This window comes from Crotalus tigris, unplaced genomic scaffold (genome assembly GCF_016545835.1).
Source record: "Crotalus tigris isolate CLP2741 ecotype Arizona unplaced genomic scaffold, ASM1654583v1 scf7180000023617.9722795, whole genome shotgun sequence".
Taxonomy (NCBI): Eukaryota; Metazoa; Chordata; class Lepidosauria; order Squamata; family Viperidae; genus Crotalus; species Crotalus tigris.
In genome coordinates, this window is record NW_024100081.1 from 3,382,611 (window position 1) to 3,400,529 (window position 17,919).

Consider the following 17,919-nt stretch of genomic DNA (forward strand, 5'->3'; position numbering starts at 1 on the left):
ATTACAAAAATAATAACCAGGACAAGAGGATATTAGCTCACAACATAGTTCAGATTCTGCATCCTTTTCTTACTTCATTCTTTCACTAGAATTGTAAACCCAAACTTGCAGTTTTAGTCATTAGGAATGGCAGCAAACATGGTATCTATGTTGCACAGTTCTAGATAATATTGGAAGTGACTTCTTGCAGATACCACCTTCATAGCATATCTCATTCAGATACTTGAGTTCTGAAAGATCCAATCTGAGCAACAGCAGCAAAATAATTTTTAATTAGTTCTTTGACTATGTCCAGTTCTTAACAGTGTTCATTAATCACATCATGGAAATGTATTTGGAATGATCTTCGTAACGCTGAGTTAATTTTTTCCACTGAAAAATTGAGAAAATAATCAAGGTATTTTTCTGTTAGTTAACCCATTTGCACCAAAATTCAGACTTGTGAAGAAAAGCTGAAATCATATGCTTCATGTTAAAAATTGGGATGTTTAAGGCTATTCGTACAGCTGGGATAGCTAAGGTATAGTAGGCTATTTGAAATCACAAAATGTCTTTACCAGCCTTATCATTTTCATCAAGAAATATTTTGATCTCTCCCTATGCTCAAAAACTCTTGTGAGGACTTTTTCTCACAAGTAGCTCTCTACTTCCATATGAAAAAGCTGAATTTTGTATTCACTGCCCAGTTCCTTAAACAGCCTGCTGAAAAGACACATGCTCAAAGCCCCCTATTTTGATCATGTTCGCAATTCCCACAATTTGTTTTAGCAATGAACAGTCCACTATTTTTGTTTTTGAGCGTCAATTGCTTTTTGAAATATGCAGGGTGTTGCCTGCATGTTCAGGTCTGACTTTTTCACAAGTGTAGGAATGCCCTCCCTTATTTATAAATACCGGTACTGGGTGTTCCATCAGTGCTGTAAGTGTTTTTCAAACTGGACAACCTTAAGATGTGTGGACTTCAACTCCCAGAATTCCCCAGCTATGCAATTTTTTTTTTAAACCAGACAAGCTAGTAGTTACGCTGACTGGGGAATTCTGAAAATTGGATTCACATATCCTGAAGTTGTCAAGTTTGAAAAGCAGTGCTATAAGAGATTGTGCAAAAACTTGCGAATAACGGAAGGAATGCTGACAATAAACCACCAAGAGATAAGAGTTTGTTTCTGAACAAACCTATCAAATTTTCTAAGATTATTATTATATCTCTAAATTCGACAATAAAAAATTCTTAAATAAATCTGTATAGTTTGTATCTTGCTGGAAGTGCCTTGAAAAATGCTTATCCATACAGTGTATAGTTCTTCTAATCTACATCATATTTCACAAAATAGTAACCACACCAAATATTACTTCTGGGATACTTCCAGAGATAGGGATATCAGTTCCCCACTGTGGATTTTGTATGAGAAGAATGGGGGAATTTTCTCAATAGCTCATCCTGCCTGCTCTTCCTATATTTGTCAGATACTTGACAACTGGCTTTGTAAGCTTTTTAGCTATGGGTAATGGTATATTTACCCACTTTTGTGATGAGTAATGTAGCTCCATTCTTGGCAGCAAATAGTTTTGGTTTCCAATTGGCTTTTACTTTCCGATCTATTCCTTTATTTGAGAATGCTATTAGAGCACTGAAGGATTCCTGGTAGACACATCCATGTTATAGCCAGTGAAATCAATTGATATAAAGTAGAGGATGGTAATATTTTAAATTGTACTTTAACTGTTTCTGGCCGGTAAAAATTAGATCAGCAATCAGTGGGATGCAATCAGTGTGCTCTTGATTGATCATTGGCAATTCCCAGCAGAAAACAAGACAGTCCAGCAAAATTTCATGTTAAGATATGATATGATTTTTTTTAAAAAAAACCCCTCCAATTTGCACTTTTTATTTTTGAACTGAATGTATGAGATCACAGTTTCACTTGATAGTAAGATGGCGGCACCTGGATTGGCTGCGGCTGCATCGGCTCTCAAAGGTGAAAAGTTTTGGGAGGAATATTAAGGGATATGGGCCACACGATCAGGAAGGTTTTGATGTGTTTGAGCAAGGTGATGGAACTAAGGTAACATATGACCAACAATCTTTGATGGCATGGTGAGTTTCTAGCTGTTTCGGAACTGTTGGTGAGACCATTAAAAGTCGTTGGCGCTGTTTGAAATTGTTCTGCCAGCAGCAATATCTGACTGCTGGCCCAGCGACAGATTCTATTGCAAATCAGGGCTGTTTCCAAAAGAGGCAGAGGAAGTGAGGTCCCAGGGCTTACGAGGCGAAGGAACCTGGATGAGGCTGTCGGCAGGCCCAGAGGAAGAGAGAGAGGCTTTTGGAAGAGTTGGTGGCAGTGGCAGCGTGCTCCAGGGGCAAAAAGAAGCAAGGCCTCTTTAAGGAAAAGGTGGAACAGTCAGGATCAGAAAAAGGAAAGGAGGCAAGATGGTCCTGCAGGAATACAAGCTAATTTGAGGGCTAATCCACATAGAGCTCCATTTCCATCTGTCCTGTTTGCCATCGTTCGCTCCCTAGAGACTAAAATGGACGATCTGAAACTTGAGCTGGCCACAAACAAGGAGTGTATATCGGAGGTGGTGACCCTTTGAGAGCTGTATGCAACAAAATTTCATTTTGATGTATGCTGATTGGTGTACATTCAAAGTGACAATAAAGTTGTTATTATTATTATACAGTCATGTGGACTCACTGTAGTTAAACACGCTTGAACTCTTTTCATTATTGTTGTTTCTGAATGTTAGTTGCTACTTATATTATCTGTTATATTTTTCAATGAACCAGTTTTCAGCCAATGATTAATTTTTGTGGTGCAATAACAAAGACCCGTGATTCTGATTTGGCCAACTGACTGGCAATGTATCCAGAGATATGGTACCAAGATACTGAATAGTTTGGGTTTAGCCAGCTGCCTGACAGTGACAGGAGTTGAGGCAGCAAGAAAGATCTGGCAGAGGAATATGGGAGGCAAACCACCTGATGGATCTACTTCATTCATACCAGAATGATCTACAGAGTACAGTTTGAGATCCAGTATCCCCATTTCACAGAGTAGCAGGTTGTGGAATTGAGCTGCCAGATGCTGGGATAGACAGTTGTCTGGCAAAGATTCTATACCACCCTAAGTGCATGTCAGTTATTTTGGGGGCTAGTTTTAAAAAATGGGTTTAGTACTCTTCTGAAACAATAGTTCACAAATCTTCAGTAAAACTAATATATGTGTACGGTACACACATTTAAAGTCTGGCTAATCAATAACATACAGTAAACCTTAAGTAGAGGAGAGTTCTTCCAATTAAATCATTTCTTTTTACTTCAAAATACAGGTACAGAACAGCTGGGCTTTGGTTTAGTTGAATTCACATGAGGGTTTCTTGAATAGTATTGGAAACATGTGGATGCACTCTCTAAAAAATAATTTGCTGTTCAAATTTTTTTTTAAAAAAATCCCCTATTCCTGGAAATCAAAGAAAGGGGTGTCTAATGTTAACTTGTTGAGCCCTACTGTATTTCCACAAGTTTGGTGAATATTATATAACAATAGTACATCAGAGGTAAATCCATCGTTGATAGTTTGAATAATTTTCAAACAGTTTCATTTTGATTTTAATTCTCCAGAAGGAAGCAGTATTTGGTGGCACTGGGATTTAAGAAAATAAGTTTTTTTTTCTGAATTAGATCCCTAGTCCACATAATCCAGCAATCTGTTTTCATAATGACCAATCAACTGCACAAGGAACACCACTAGTTTCCCGCAGATGGCTTTAAAAAGTTGTCACACTGGCATGAAAGCTATCATACATTGACCCCCCCCCTGACTTTCATAAGTTAGGCCAACCTATTTTTGAAATCAGAAAAGCTAGGAAGGGAATTCCATAGTTGTATTTACAAAAAAACCTTTTATGTGTCCTGATTTTTCTAGGATTCATATTCAAAGATTGATTGTTGTGGTCTTATGCCTTAAAATGTCCTTGTCAACCATGGTTTTAAAGGGATGGCATTATCAGCTGTTATTTATTATTTCTCAAAGTAATCACTTTTGATAAAAAGGTATTTTGCTTCATGAGTTAGCCAAGTACTCTGACATGTACATTCGAAAAAAGGATCCTTTTTTAAATCCATCAGCACTTGGAAATATCAGAGTAGTAACTCTCTGCACATATATAGTACTCTTCAGATTTTGGCAGAAAGCTGAAATTACGCAAGATTTGTTATGAAGAATTTGGTCTTGCAGAATTAGGTTTGCTCCCATATTACTGGCTTTTGGACATACACGTAAAAACTATATTCTTCCACAGTGCTTTCAGTGATTAACAAAAACTGTTACAGAGTAAATTTAATAATATGGGTGTAATTATAATATTGGATTTAGACACTTTGCCTGAGGCAAGGAGCTAAATGACTTTCTTTCTTATTCCAACTTTCTTTTGTTCTATCTATCCATCTATCACCACTATTATTAGTTTTTTTGCTGCCCAGACCAATAGTGTAACAGTATAATTATACATATGTTTAAATTAATTTTTTTAAAATTTTGATGATGTTCAATGTTCAACACCTAAATTTTAAAACAAGTTTTACACCCAAAGTTCACAAAGCAGAGTCTTCTGAATTCTTACCTACGATGTAACCAATATTAAAAAAGTGGCTGAGACAGCTATAGTTCAAGGGCAGAAAAACTTTTTTTTAATTGCACTGATTTTATTACTGTAGTGCTTTAAACCCAGATAATGGTATTCAGATAAGGACTGGGAAGAAAGATAAGTCTTTGGTGAAAAGGTTAGGCAACAAACCAATGCACAAATCCATACAGGTAATGCCTCTAAATTCAACAAAGTTACTTCTGAGTAACGTGCTCCCTTGGCACATAGCCATGTTAGCCACATGACCATGGAAATTGTCTTCAGACAACGCTGGATCCCTCGGCCAGGAAATGAGCATTGTGCCCTTGAGTTGGACAGGGAGCCCTTTACCTTTTACCTTACTTTTGAGTAGGCATTAATTAATCTATTTGGCAGCGAATGAATCAGTTCCAGGCAAAAAAGACAATAATGCTGTATTATATACCTGTTTTAAACTGATGTTCTATAAGTATCTTTGAAGGTTATTAACTTGTACTCTTTGGTTTTACCAAATGTAAAATGCATTTCAGAAAGTCTAATGATCTTCCTTCTAGTTATTTATCCCTAGACAGCACGGTGAGATTGGAAAATGCTGCACATTACGGGACAGCAGAAAAGCCTAAACTTATAGAAGTGATTTCCAACATTTCAAGTATAGGATTGTCATCTAAAAGTTCTATATATTCTTACTATATCTATACATAGAAGTATACTTAATGGAAAGTGTCTGGAACTCTTGATCATATCAAATGATACCTACAAGCCAAGTTGCTCTCTTGAGAGGAAAAAAACCTGCCAAATTGTAGACCTTTAGTGGAAAAGACTATAGACGTATTTAAAAATGTATACAGAGCTTTCCATTTTATTAAAAACACATTAGATTTACAATAAAATAATGAAAAGAACAATAAAATACAGTGAAATAAGTTCATTCAAAAAAATGAAAGCCAAGGCAATTCAACTATTCTTGGTGTAACTAAGTTGAAGAAATAGCAGACGTGCCAGGATGAAAAGGTCTTTGTTGACGAAGTGAGAACCTGCCCAATTTCAATGAGAGATCATTTCACATATAGATAGTCCTTGACTTACAACAGTTGATTTAGTGACTGTTTGAAGTTACAATGGCATTGAAAAAAGTGACTTTAGACAGTTTTTAACACAATCATTGCAGCATCTCTGTAACCATGTGATCAATATTTAGAAGCTTGGCAACAGGCTCATACTTATGACGGTTGCAATCTCCTGGGGTCATGTGATCATCCTTTGTGACAAGCAAAGTCAAGCAGATTTACTTAACAATCAGGTTACTAACTTAACAACTGCAGTGATTCACTTAACAACTGTGGCAAGAAAAATTGTAAAATGGGGCAAAATTCACTTAACTGTCTCATTTAACAACATAGATTTTGGGCTCAATTGTGGTTGTAAGTCAAGGATTATCTGTAGTAACCCCCACACTGGAGAATCCTTCTGTCATGTCATTACTCAATGAGCATCAGCAGGTCATTATAGCACAGGAAGGAAGCCATCCCCCATAAAACTGTAAAGACTAAATACAGCTGATTTTATGTTGTTGTTTTTTTTTTAAAAAAAAACATGGTTCCTAAAGACAACAAATGTTCAACAGTAATTATTTTAATTTGAAAGTTTAAAAATCATTCTCCATGTCCTTCTGTGACATTTTACAGAAACGTAGATTATATGTTTTTAATAGATAGTGTGCCTGTATTCAAACAGTATCTAGAGACATCAGATATCACTCAAAATTTCCCCATGGTCCAGGTTTCATTTCGGGTTGCTTCCCTTTGTGCAGCAACAAAATCACTCTCAAGCAAACCAATTCAGCCGATTTAGAACTTCACAGAAATTTCCTATGTAATAACAGAAATTCTAAAGTTAGTTGTAATGAACAAACATAAAAAAGCCATAGAACCCACCCACATTGATTACACTATCTATTAGCCAATATCTTAGATCACTACCAAAACCTGGTGCCACACATATAGATTTGTAGGAAAGTAGTTCATAATCAGAGACCAGTCAATATTTCTCCCAACAGTGGAACAAAAGGGGATGTTTTCCCAATTCCTAAATCAAAAAAAAAAACCCTAAGAAGGCTAACACAGTACTTCAAATAAGCAACATCAAGCCACTAAGAGCCTTGAGATCAATCTTAATAGCATCATGAATTTGGCTCAGAATCAAGTTGGCAACCACTGTAGTTCTTTCAACTCTACTGCTGCTATTAGGTATAATATGTAACAAATGTATTTCTAGATTGTTATCCACTGCTTCCTCCATATAAAATGTGTTGCATTGATCCAAATAAAAGATTGCAAGTGGATCAATAAATAAGGATAGGCAGTATCAATCTAGGCTCAACCATAATCAGTGTATTTGGCCAATGCTGGGCAGACTTCATAGTGCCAGGCCTCCAGTGACAAAATTGAATCAAGCATGTACATCTCCTTCAAAATAAGCTTCCTATCCTCTTTCAGAGCATGAGAACCACCCACTCAGTAGGACCTCTTATCTTGTCAAATTTAAATTGCTTGTCATCATTCAATACATGATTGCTTACAGACTGATCTAGCACATACGCTCTTGTCTCAAAAGAAGAAAAATGTTGGATATTATCTGCATATTGGTAGAAACTTGTCCCTAAATACTTGATGATCAGTTCCAGCGCGGTCACACAGAGATTGAAACACATTGAAGACAGACTGGAATTTTATGACTAAACTTTTATTTACTGGGCCAGTTTTTAATTGAGTTGAAAGTTCAGGCCTTAAGCAGACATAGGGATATTCAGTATACTGCTGTACCTCCTTATTTCTCTACAACAAAGTATAGAATGGCTTGCTAGAGTAACAGTTAGAGCAGTGAAGGTGAACATTTTAGACACAGTATGTCAAAAATTTGGAAAGTGCCTAACATGACTCTGCTGGCATGTCACTATCTCCCCCAATCATTGCTTTGGGTAAAATGCTCCTGAGCTGTTGCGCAACAAACCCCTTCTGCAGCAGCCAGGAAAAATGTGCTTGAAATAACCAGCTAAAAACCAAAGCACATTTAACTGTATGTTCTCCTGCTTGAATTGATACCAGTTGCAGCAAGTCAAGTTACACTGAAACATTTTTCTAAGAAGGTATCATTTTACCTTGTTTACTGAGCCTTTGTTACTTCTGTTGTTCCATTAGGTGGAAGCGCTGTAGTCAATGAAAAGACTTCCAGTTCAGGGGCATCGAAAAAGTATGCCTACATTAATGGGGAGCAAGAGGGAGATATCAGAATATCATGAATATCACAATCCAATATATTTTTATAGCTAGTCCTCAATGTATGACCATTGCTTAGCAACCATTCAAAGTTATGACATTCCCCCCCCCCCCAAAAAAGATACTGGCAATCCAGATTTGAAGTTGTGATGGTTGGCCATCATCCCATGATCACATGATCACATTTTGGGCATTCGGCAACAGGCCCACCTTTATGGAAGCTCCCATAGACAAGTGATCACGATTTATGTATTTTCCATGGACTTCTGGTGCTTGGCCAAAATATCCATTGTGGACAATGGATTTGCTTAGCAACCACAGCATTCATTTAATGACTATCACAAAAAAAGGTTGTAAAATTGAGTATAGTTACGTAATGACCTGCTTCATGACTGGTGTAACTTACGAGTTTAATTCCATGCTCAATTACTTTTGTGAATCAAAGACTATTTGTAATATACATGGGCAGGGAACAGTCAACATAGAAATAACAAAAATATTCAAAGATGACCAAGACAGAAGATGCAGAGTGTCAGATATGGGAAAACACCACCAAAATACTATTTATAGTAGATCTAGCTGAAAAGTATAGTACTAAAGATGACAAAGGAAATAAGCTAAAAATTACTTTGTAATTGAAAAATCTATTAATTCTCTCTCCAATCGGCTTTCTGGGTTCCCTCCAACAAGTTTCTAGAGCTATTTAAGTAGTATGGTACACTTACCTGCATATGGATACACACGAATATACAATGTATACTGTAAGTAGCTTGCAAATATTCTGAATGGGTTAATTAGGCATGTCACTGTCTAATTCTACAACAGTTAATTAAATCTAAATAAAATCAATACTGAAAAATAAAAACCGAATAACTGAAAGGAATACTTGACAAATTGAGAGTTGTCATACCAAACAACCAACAGCCAGTAAGGCATGAAGAAGGACAACTGTCACAATTGTAGCCATTGCGATTCTCCGGTTGTCATCTCTAACGGCAGGCCAAAATGTCATGACTAGAACAGATCCTGAAAGACACAGAGCAAATGCCACCAAAACCCATCGGAGAACATTTTGCGGAATGATCCATAAAATCTGTAGAGGAAAAATAAAGAAATAAAAGTCCTGGCTTTACTGACTGCAAAATAAAACATTTTAATCTGCTATCCCTATCTAAAACCATCAAGGTACACCATCCCCATCACCTGATGGGAGAAACCTGCCATGCAGGAGTAGCACATTTGTCTCATCCTATCTGCACCTCATCACATGACAAGATACCCTGTGAAATCACATGGAGTGCTGTATCTTTGTGCAGTCAAACAATTGCAGCCTATCAACACACATTTGTGAGAAGAATGGCTATGGTCTCTGTCATCTTTCAGACATTTTGAAACTTTTTTCCAACTTGAGGCCCGCCCCAATAGGTAGGTAGGGACTACAATCCCTAGGGTTCCCAGTTGCCATTTAATCAAGAAATAATGGACCAAACAATTAAGTATGTCCCACATCACATAATACAGATCTCTCAGTTAAGCTTTGCATGTGGAATATCAAAAACTGATATTGGTCTATTTAGCTTGCCACATATTGTCACCTGTCCTTCCTAAAATATTTAATTGTACTATACTTACTGCTGTTGGTATATAAATGAAGAGTGAATAGCCATAAACACACACTATTTCAAGAAACGAGTAGGAGACAATGTTCACAACTTTATTGTTTCTCCACATAAGGAATCCCCAGAGAGCGAGAGGAACTAGCCAGGCATAAACATAGATGGCTGTCGCAGCTATGGAGACTATAAAGAGATGTATTTTAGGATTACAGTTCACTTCAAAATTAACAGGCATTTACATCATGAGCTGCAGAGTAAACTATGCAAGAACCAGAACTTATTAATCTAAATGAGGACCTTCATGCTATATGCCCAAACTTGGAAAGTGACAATTTCTCTGTCCCATCACTTGGGGATGGTGTTTCAAGTGTTGAAATCGGTGACTGAAATCATCCCTAAGCCTCTGGCTCATAAAATGTAATATTCACATATTTAGAACTTTGCTTTTCACCTATTCGCCGCCTTCACTACTCACCAGATTTGAAAGTAGGGCATGCGGTAAGTAATAAATAATATACTGATTTGCCAAGGAATGTGTGGATTCTGAGGCAGCCTCTTCGTATGCCCATTAGGAATAGGGAGCAGTTTTGGGGACCTCAAGATGTGCGCATCTTACTCATTTATCTTTCTCTCCTTGCATGTCAATGTGCCAAGCTACATTTTAAAATGGAAACCCCAGGACTAACGAGCAATTCAGAACAGAACTGCTTATTACAGAATTTAGCAAGACACAAAGTTAGACTCCATGGCAATATAATTCTGGGCTAAATATCCAACTTGATAAGTTATTTGCTTCTTAGTTTATGTGAGGAGTAACTTATCATCTTGCTGCTCTGCTCACAAGTACTGATCCCACCCATTCTGGTTACGGCTGTGTCTTATAAGGTGGACAAAGGCACAGCTGATCTTTTCTCCTCTGGGATGGATCCAGGAACCAGCTGCTCCAGGCTGATTGAGAATATGTCTTGGCACTGTTAGCAGAAGCAGCCAAGCAAGTGCATCCCTTTGACCAGGGATTATTCATGTTGGTGAGCTTGGCATCATGTTGTCTTCCTAGCTCTGAGAGGGCATTCCTTCCTCCTGCCTTCCCTGAGTATCAGGGAAGTTCCTTGCCTGCCTTGCAACATTCTGACTACAAAGAAATCTGCCACCTTCCTCAAACTGGTTCGCCGCCATCCCCGCACCGTAGTCCCCTCCACTGAATAAAAACTGAACAGATACGAAACTGTTTGAAATAATTTTACGAACCTTTGCGGAAATCTGGCACGTAATGAAAATCACGTTTACCCAGATGTATGAAGAATTTTGAAAGGTTGCCGCTAATTGCAACAGCAAAGACTAGCGTGGCACATATCCAAAATGGACCTTGATTGAGAGAAAAGCAAATTCCCATTTTAGTTTGATTGACGTATTTGTATTCAGCGCAAAAGCAGGAGAAGACCCCTTTATTCAAAATTATAATGTTTGCACATACCATAAAGATCAGGATTACTCCGAATGTACAGTCTCACAAAGTTTTTCCCTGGCACTGGAAATACAGAACCTTTGATTCTGTCCAAAACCTGATAATAATTAAAGCAATATAGATCATATGGCTGAAGATAAATAAACTGTTTAAATTAAAGAAATACTGAACACATTTTGGATTTAACAAAAGCATCTATACATCGCCCCATTGGAAATCAGGATCTTGGGCAAATTAAGTATGGTTTATTCAGTCAGAAACAAACAATATGCACCACACTGCTTGCATTCATACATCAAGAAACCAAAAGCAAACAAATTACATTATGATTTGGATAATTAAATCCAGCCATTTTCCTTTTAATTTTTTTTAAAAAGCCCCGTTAGTTCTCTTAATCATAGGCTTAGTTTGCAAATAAGCTGAATCATAAATTGATGTGTGCTTTCTTTGAGCATTTAATGAATCAGCCATTGTAGTTTAATGTTAGGTGTAAGCCTGGTCACTTTGAATTCTGAAAAAAACAACAACAACACTTTTTTAAAAAAATAGGACAGTGTGGTGATGACTGTAAGTGAGATAAAACAATAAAGGGCTTTTCTTCTGAGCAGCAAATAAGAGTTTGTTACATCAACACTATATGCATGCTAAGGCAGTGATGGCGAACTTTTTAAAGACCGAGTGCCCAAACTGCAACCCAAAACCCTCTTATGCATCGTCAGGTGCTGGGTGGGTATGGCCCATTGGGTGGGTGTGGCCAATTGGGTGGGTGTGGCCCATTGGGTGGGCATGGCTGCGATGGTAACGGCAGACTGGGTGGGACTAAAAAGTTCAATCAATCAATTCCAACTTTGCAAGATCTTTTTTTTCCTGAAAGAAATTGAAATTGACTGATTGATTGGACCTTTTTTTTTTTTGCACATGGCGGCAGAGGCCTAAAGCAAAAAGGTTTTATAAAACCCAGCTAAAGGCCTAGGACTGGGGCGACGGCGCGCGTGCCCACAGAGAGGGCTCTGAGTTCCGCCTCTGGCACCCGTGCCATAGGTTCGCCACCACTGTGCTAAGGTATACCAATGGACAACTAGTAACTGATTCAAAGATCAAACAAGATGGAAGGAGTATACTGAACTACTGTATAGTAGAAATATCAATATCCAAGATTCCTTAGGAAATATCTCCCTCTCGCAAGAACATCTAGTACTAGAAGAAGTTAAATCAGCACTCCAATCATTACCAAGTCAGAAAGCTACAGGAAGTCACAGAATAAACACAGAAATACGGCAACCAACAGGAGAAGAATCAGTCAAAGTTCTAACTGAGCAATGGCACCAAATCTGGAAAACCATGCTAAAGAACTACAATCTGTGAAGTGGCCAACAGATTGGAAGAGGTCAATCTACATTCCAATACTAAACTTAATAGAACTATTGCACAACATCCTTAATTTCACATGCTAGCAAAGTAATAGGATCATACAATGTGGACTGGAGCACTGCATTGAGAAAGAAATGCCAAGTGTTCAAGATGATTTTTAAAAAGGACAAAAAAAACCCATGAAACATTATATACCCACTGGATAAGAGAAAGCCAAAGAACACCAAAAAGAAATCAGTATGTCTTTCGTAGATTACAGAAATGTATATTCAGTTGCATCATTCACATGACAGTGTGGAACATGCTTAGAAAAATGGGAATCTCAGAACATTTCACTGTCCTCATGATAAACCTATATGCAGGTCGGGAAGCCACAGTAAGGACAGAACAAGGCAAAACATACTGGCAAAGGAATGCGGCAAAGACTGCATAATATTGCCTTATTTATTCAACCTATAAACTGTCCATAAAAGCTGGATTGAAAAAGGATGGGCATAATTTAAAACTGGTAGAAAAAACATCTTGAGCTGTTGAGGATAGTACCCAGAATTCAAAGGATCTGTAAGTTCTAGTAACAGAAGTCAAGGGTCATGGTGAAAAAGGGATGAAAATTCAATATATATTTGGAAAGTTTTCAAAAAGAATGGTCATGTATACCTTTTTGTTAGGACACATATGGACAAGGAAGTAGCAAAATAAATACAGAGCAGGATCTGCTATGCAGGATTGTCTCGCAGAAGCAAAAAAAAAAAGAAAACCATTTCATTAAAATAAACATATTATGCAAATGGTACACCATATGCATATGTGGCAATGACAAACCTGGTACGTGTCCACATCAAAAAATGTCTGATAATAGTCAAATGTCCAGAATGGAGCACTTTTCTTCTGCCCAGCAAGCAACTGGAATATAGGATTTTAAGAAGAAAGTACAGGTTTATTTCTTATTCAAATGTATTATTTGAACATACAAATAATTTCACTTATGTTAGAAACAGGAACCTCTCCGGGGAAAATTGGAAAGCAGAACTTTCAGGAAAATCTGCACCATATATTCTATGTTAGGCTTATTTACATTGTGTTAATTCTGCAACTCATCTCATTGAAAGCACATGAATTTATTTTTTGCCAAGTCTCTTGTCACAAAGAGAGACAAATATTGGTCAAATAATTCAGACCATACTCTGGTGAACTAAAATAATATATGTATGTATGTATGTATGTATGTATGTATGTATGTATGTATGTATGTGTTTGTGTGTCTGTATGTATGACTAGGAATGATGAAATGAGTGGAGATTAATATCCAGTCTGTATTGCTATTAGAATTGAAAACAGTCATGCAGAATATCCAAAAGTTAATCAATCATAATCTGTGTACGCACAGGTGAAATTCAAACCAAGATTGTAACAATGGCAACAGTACTTTTGTATATCAGCACTGTGCTAATGGATGATTTAAGGAAATACACTACATTAAGGGGAGAAATCCCTTATCGCATTAGATGGTTTCTAGATGTACAAGTGGGTGAGAAGCTATTCAACTCTCTAGCTGCAATCTAAATTTATAGTATATGAATCATCTCAAGGCTACTCCAGTGTGTCTCTTTCCTGCAAAGAGTTGTCCTTAATAATTTCTACTTTTTATACACAATATATACAGTGTTCATTAACAATAAGAGGAAAAACAGCAGTTTGTTGGATAGAATCAGTATGTTTTCATTAAAACCTCAGTTTTATCAGAATCATCTGTCCCCAGCAGTTCATCGTCTTCTTCTCTTCCAGATTCTTGGAGACGTCCATGTTTTTTCTTTGTTTTTTCAGTAGGTTCATCAATACTAATAGTGACGGCATCTGGACTGGCTGCCAACAAGTTGGCTGCGTCGTCAAATTCTGAAAAACAAACATTCCCTGCAAAGACTTTATTTTTCTTAGCATTTCCTCTCAAGGCATACAAGTTATATGGTATTAACTCTTGCATCATGTTCTAAAGTAAATATATTGTCAAATTACCAAGTCATTTGTTTACTCAGTTAACCAAAGCTTTGGATCCATGCCCTAGAACTGAGACCAGAATTGTTACTTATTAAAAATGCTGTTTTTCATTATACCATATTCTGAAATTGAATATAAAAAGAAACACCACAGAGCAGAAACCCAACAGGAAGATTTGTAACAAGTAGCAGTTCAACTAACAAACATTACTCACCTAACATCAGGAAGATTTCTGGCCTATTACAAACCTTTTCAGTTACTTGAGTTAATCTTATTATATAACTATAACAAATAAAACCAAAGGCATCTCCTGTTTTGGTCAAGGAACAATTAAATGCTGAAGGAGAAGCTGATATTAGGTTTAAGCAGAATATTTTGTGGAGAAGATAAAAAGAATGAAATAGGTATGTCATTTGAATTCCTTGGTGGATTAAAAACAATAACACTTTGAGATAATTCCCATTAGGAAAGTATAATTGTATTCAGTTCCACAATGATAACACTGCTTGTTAAAAAAAATAAGTGGCAGCATCATGCACTATAAATGAGACAGATTAAATTTGCAAAGCAATGACACAAAACAATCTAAGGGTTTTTGGTAGGCCCTTTTTGAAATGTACCTTGGAACTTGAAGTCATCCACAGCTGCCATTCATGCAGTGTATATTCTTAGTTTGTTAATAGGAATTGAGCAAAATCCTAAAAAATATCAAGAGAACAAATGCTGTCTTAGACTGAAAACCGTAATTCTATTCTTCATTGTTAAAACTGATTTCCAGAGCTCTTGCAGCTATTCAACATCATACAGCAGATTCTCCAGATCAGTTCATTTCATCCAGAATACAAATTTGCTCCTAATGAGAGGATACATTAAACTACTGGAAAGAAATGCCTGCATACAATAGGGAAAAAATGTAAATAATTCCAAACCAAGCAGGCCGTACTTTACGAAGGAAATTATCTCTTCCATGTCATCTTCTATTAATATCATTAATTCAGCCAATTTGATTTGAGAAAAATACATCTATATATCTCAATTTAGAAAAAAAGTCTGACTGTCAAATTGTACAGAGAAGTCATAATCCACTGTTTACATGAGATCCAATTATGAGTTGCCTCGGTAAGGAATATGTGTGTGAATGCAGTTTAACTTCCTACCACCAATACTGGAAACTCACTGAGTGACTTTGCACTAGCCCCTCTCTTGACTTGGGAGGAAAATAGGATGAAGGACTGCTATGTTTACTGCCTTAAGCTTCAGTGAAAGGGCGGATTAAAAATTGGTGAATTAAAAAAACCCAACTTTAATGCAAGGAAAAGAACACTCTGGCTGGCGCGAGTGAGAAATTGTGAGAAACTTGCTTTTTCCCTTCCTTCTCACAACAAACTCCTTATAATTGTATCCGGCTAATAAAAATCTATGCATTTAGCACAGATGCATCTAGCAGATGTTGGGAAAAATATCTCATATTAACTATATTTGAAGCTCAATAGATTTCTTTCGACTTTCACTTGTATATTCTGGTCATTCTATGAAAAATATGAAGCAAAAGCATTTACTTTTCCAAGTAAAAGAATTCAGTTTATAATTTCCATATACCACATTATACTAGAAAATGTAATAATAATGTCATAAGGGATTTTGCAACAGCACTGTGAAATGTAATAGTTTTTTCTGCAGGATGTATTTTTTTAAAACAAAATTACACAGAAATCTGTATCTGGGTTTCTTTTTTTTCAAGCACACCCAATACTGCTTTCCTCCAAAGAGTACAGTACCGTCAAAAGAAATTTATCATCTGGCCACGTTTAAGCACAGGTAACCTCCATCCTCCCTTTGCCCATGACTGCAAACTTACAATTAGGAAGAAATAAAGTTGCAGACCAACAGTTATGGAAATCTGCTACTAAATAGTTAAGATCGATTAAAGAAAAGCAGATAATAATAAATCACTCTGATGTCGGGAAAAGGGGTTTGATTCAACCACCCTCAGTTTCTTGAGCAGAGTTTACAAGGCTCATATGTTGACATTCACATTTGACATCTCGTGGGAGTTGGGGTGGGGGAGATGGGTTTTGCCAGCCAAACACGGATTTTATCCCTCTCCCTAAAGACAGGCCGCAACCAGAGTCCTACCCAACCACACCACCAGGCGGCGCCGTCGCTACCTCCTCGGGGCAATACAAACGATGGAAGGCGCCGAGAACCAACCTGTATTGCCGGAAACAGCAGGCACTAAGTAAACCCTTCCCCCTTTGCAGTCTCTCGCTCTTAAAGAGACAGACATCGCTTGTAGCATCTTGACCAATCGACGTTGCTCTTCTCCTCCTCCCCCTCCTCCCTTTAAAGAGACAGCAGCAATGAAATGCAAATGCATTTTTTTTCTTAGCTTGCTATTTTTAAGATGTGCTCAAGTGATGTTCTAGTCTACAGGAACAGTTGCTGTGCACGGAGAGCATCACGGAAAAGGCGAATTTAAATGATAAAGCTTTTCCGGAGCATAAAGCTTAAAGCCATGGCAGTTTAAGCTATAGTGGCTATGTTAACCTTTCAGATAGCAGAGTCACGGGGAAAAAACAAACAGAAAATCCATTTCCTGAATAGGCTATGACGGTGACAGCAGAGTTGGATTTGAGTAGAATTTGGATAGGAGACCACTCAGCAATCCCAGAGCCGTCAGTTAAGACCCGTGTTCCTCAACTACAAGAACTTTAAAGCTATTTGGACTTGCTGGCAGGAGAATTCTTAGAGCCGAAATCCAAATATCTTAAAAGTTGCTGAGATTGAGAAATACTGAGCTAAACTGGGAAGTCGAAAAGCATCTTGGAAAAAGGTGATAGCAAATAACTTGTCTAAACACTCTGCATGAATATAACTGAGAAGTGACCAAGAGAGAATCTTGGAGATTTCATTTCCTTTACTTATAAGCCTGTGAGCTCCGGCTAGGAAGCAAAACCCATTTAACTGTAGTGGCTCCTCTGTAGTAAACCTGAGCTGCAGCAATATTCAGATATTGCAACCTTTCTAAGATCTTCCAATAAACATTAATTAGTGAAAGATGCAAATATCTTCTGCATTCTCCCATAAGAGACAAAAGGTGTACAGTCAATGTTTTAAACGTCCGACTTCGAAAGTGAAAAAGTCAGGAATTCTATATAGAGATTATTGGTCCAATTTTTTAAAAATGTGCATTTCATTTTTTTTTCCACTCACTTTTTAGCTGCTTTGACCAGATTCCGGCTTAAAGACTTTTTTCCCCACTACTGTGATATGGTCTCGGCTTTGCTTTCTTTTCTCACTACTTCTCGTCCCGTTCTCCACTTTTGGAAATTTTCGGAAAGGGATTCGTAGATTAGACATTCGATCACGCCGAGCCAAAAAAACGAGTTTTACTAAAAAAAAGATAAAAGACCCCAAACTGAAGACGAAACGGGGCCCTTAACTGTCTGTTTTTGCTTTTGCTGATAGTTTTTTTTCCCCTACCTCGAACGGCGTTACGATGGGCGGGTTTAAAAAACGTCACTGAAGCTATTACCCTACGACTGGCAGGAGAGCAGAGGTTGCTGGG

At 37.4% G+C, this 17,919-nt stretch overlaps 1 protein-coding gene across 4 annotated transcripts; it reads right to left on the minus strand.

Annotated features, from left to right (window-relative positions):
• Positions 1-5,458: 5,458 nt before the first annotated feature.
• Positions 5,459-17,865, minus strand: YIPF1 (Yip1 domain family member 1). 4 transcript variants are annotated; one of them, XM_039319794.1, is made up of 10 exons: positions 17,565-17,865; positions 14,972-15,049; positions 14,086-14,267; positions 13,179-13,259; positions 10,995-11,082; positions 10,769-10,885; positions 9,537-9,703; positions 8,815-8,997; positions 7,787-7,884; positions 5,459-6,497 (listed from the first exon to the last, which is right to left on the minus strand). In XM_039319794.1, exons 2-9 carry the CDS (start codon positions 15,000-15,002, stop codon positions 7,792-7,794), a joined length of 942 nt encoding a protein of 313 aa, XP_039175728.1. In that variant the 5' UTR covers positions 15,003-15,049; positions 17,565-17,865; the 3' UTR covers positions 5,459-6,497; positions 7,787-7,791. The 4 variants fall into 4 exon arrangements, with proteins under 4 accessions (XP_039175728.1, XP_039175730.1, XP_039175731.1 ...); XM_039319796.1 differs by having other exon boundaries at positions 14,086-14,249; positions 17,565-17,864; XM_039319797.1 differs by lacking the exon at positions 17,565-17,865 and adding an exon at positions 16,563-16,639 and having other exon boundaries at positions 14,086-14,249.
• Between the last annotated feature and the right edge of the window lie 54 nt (positions 17,866-17,919).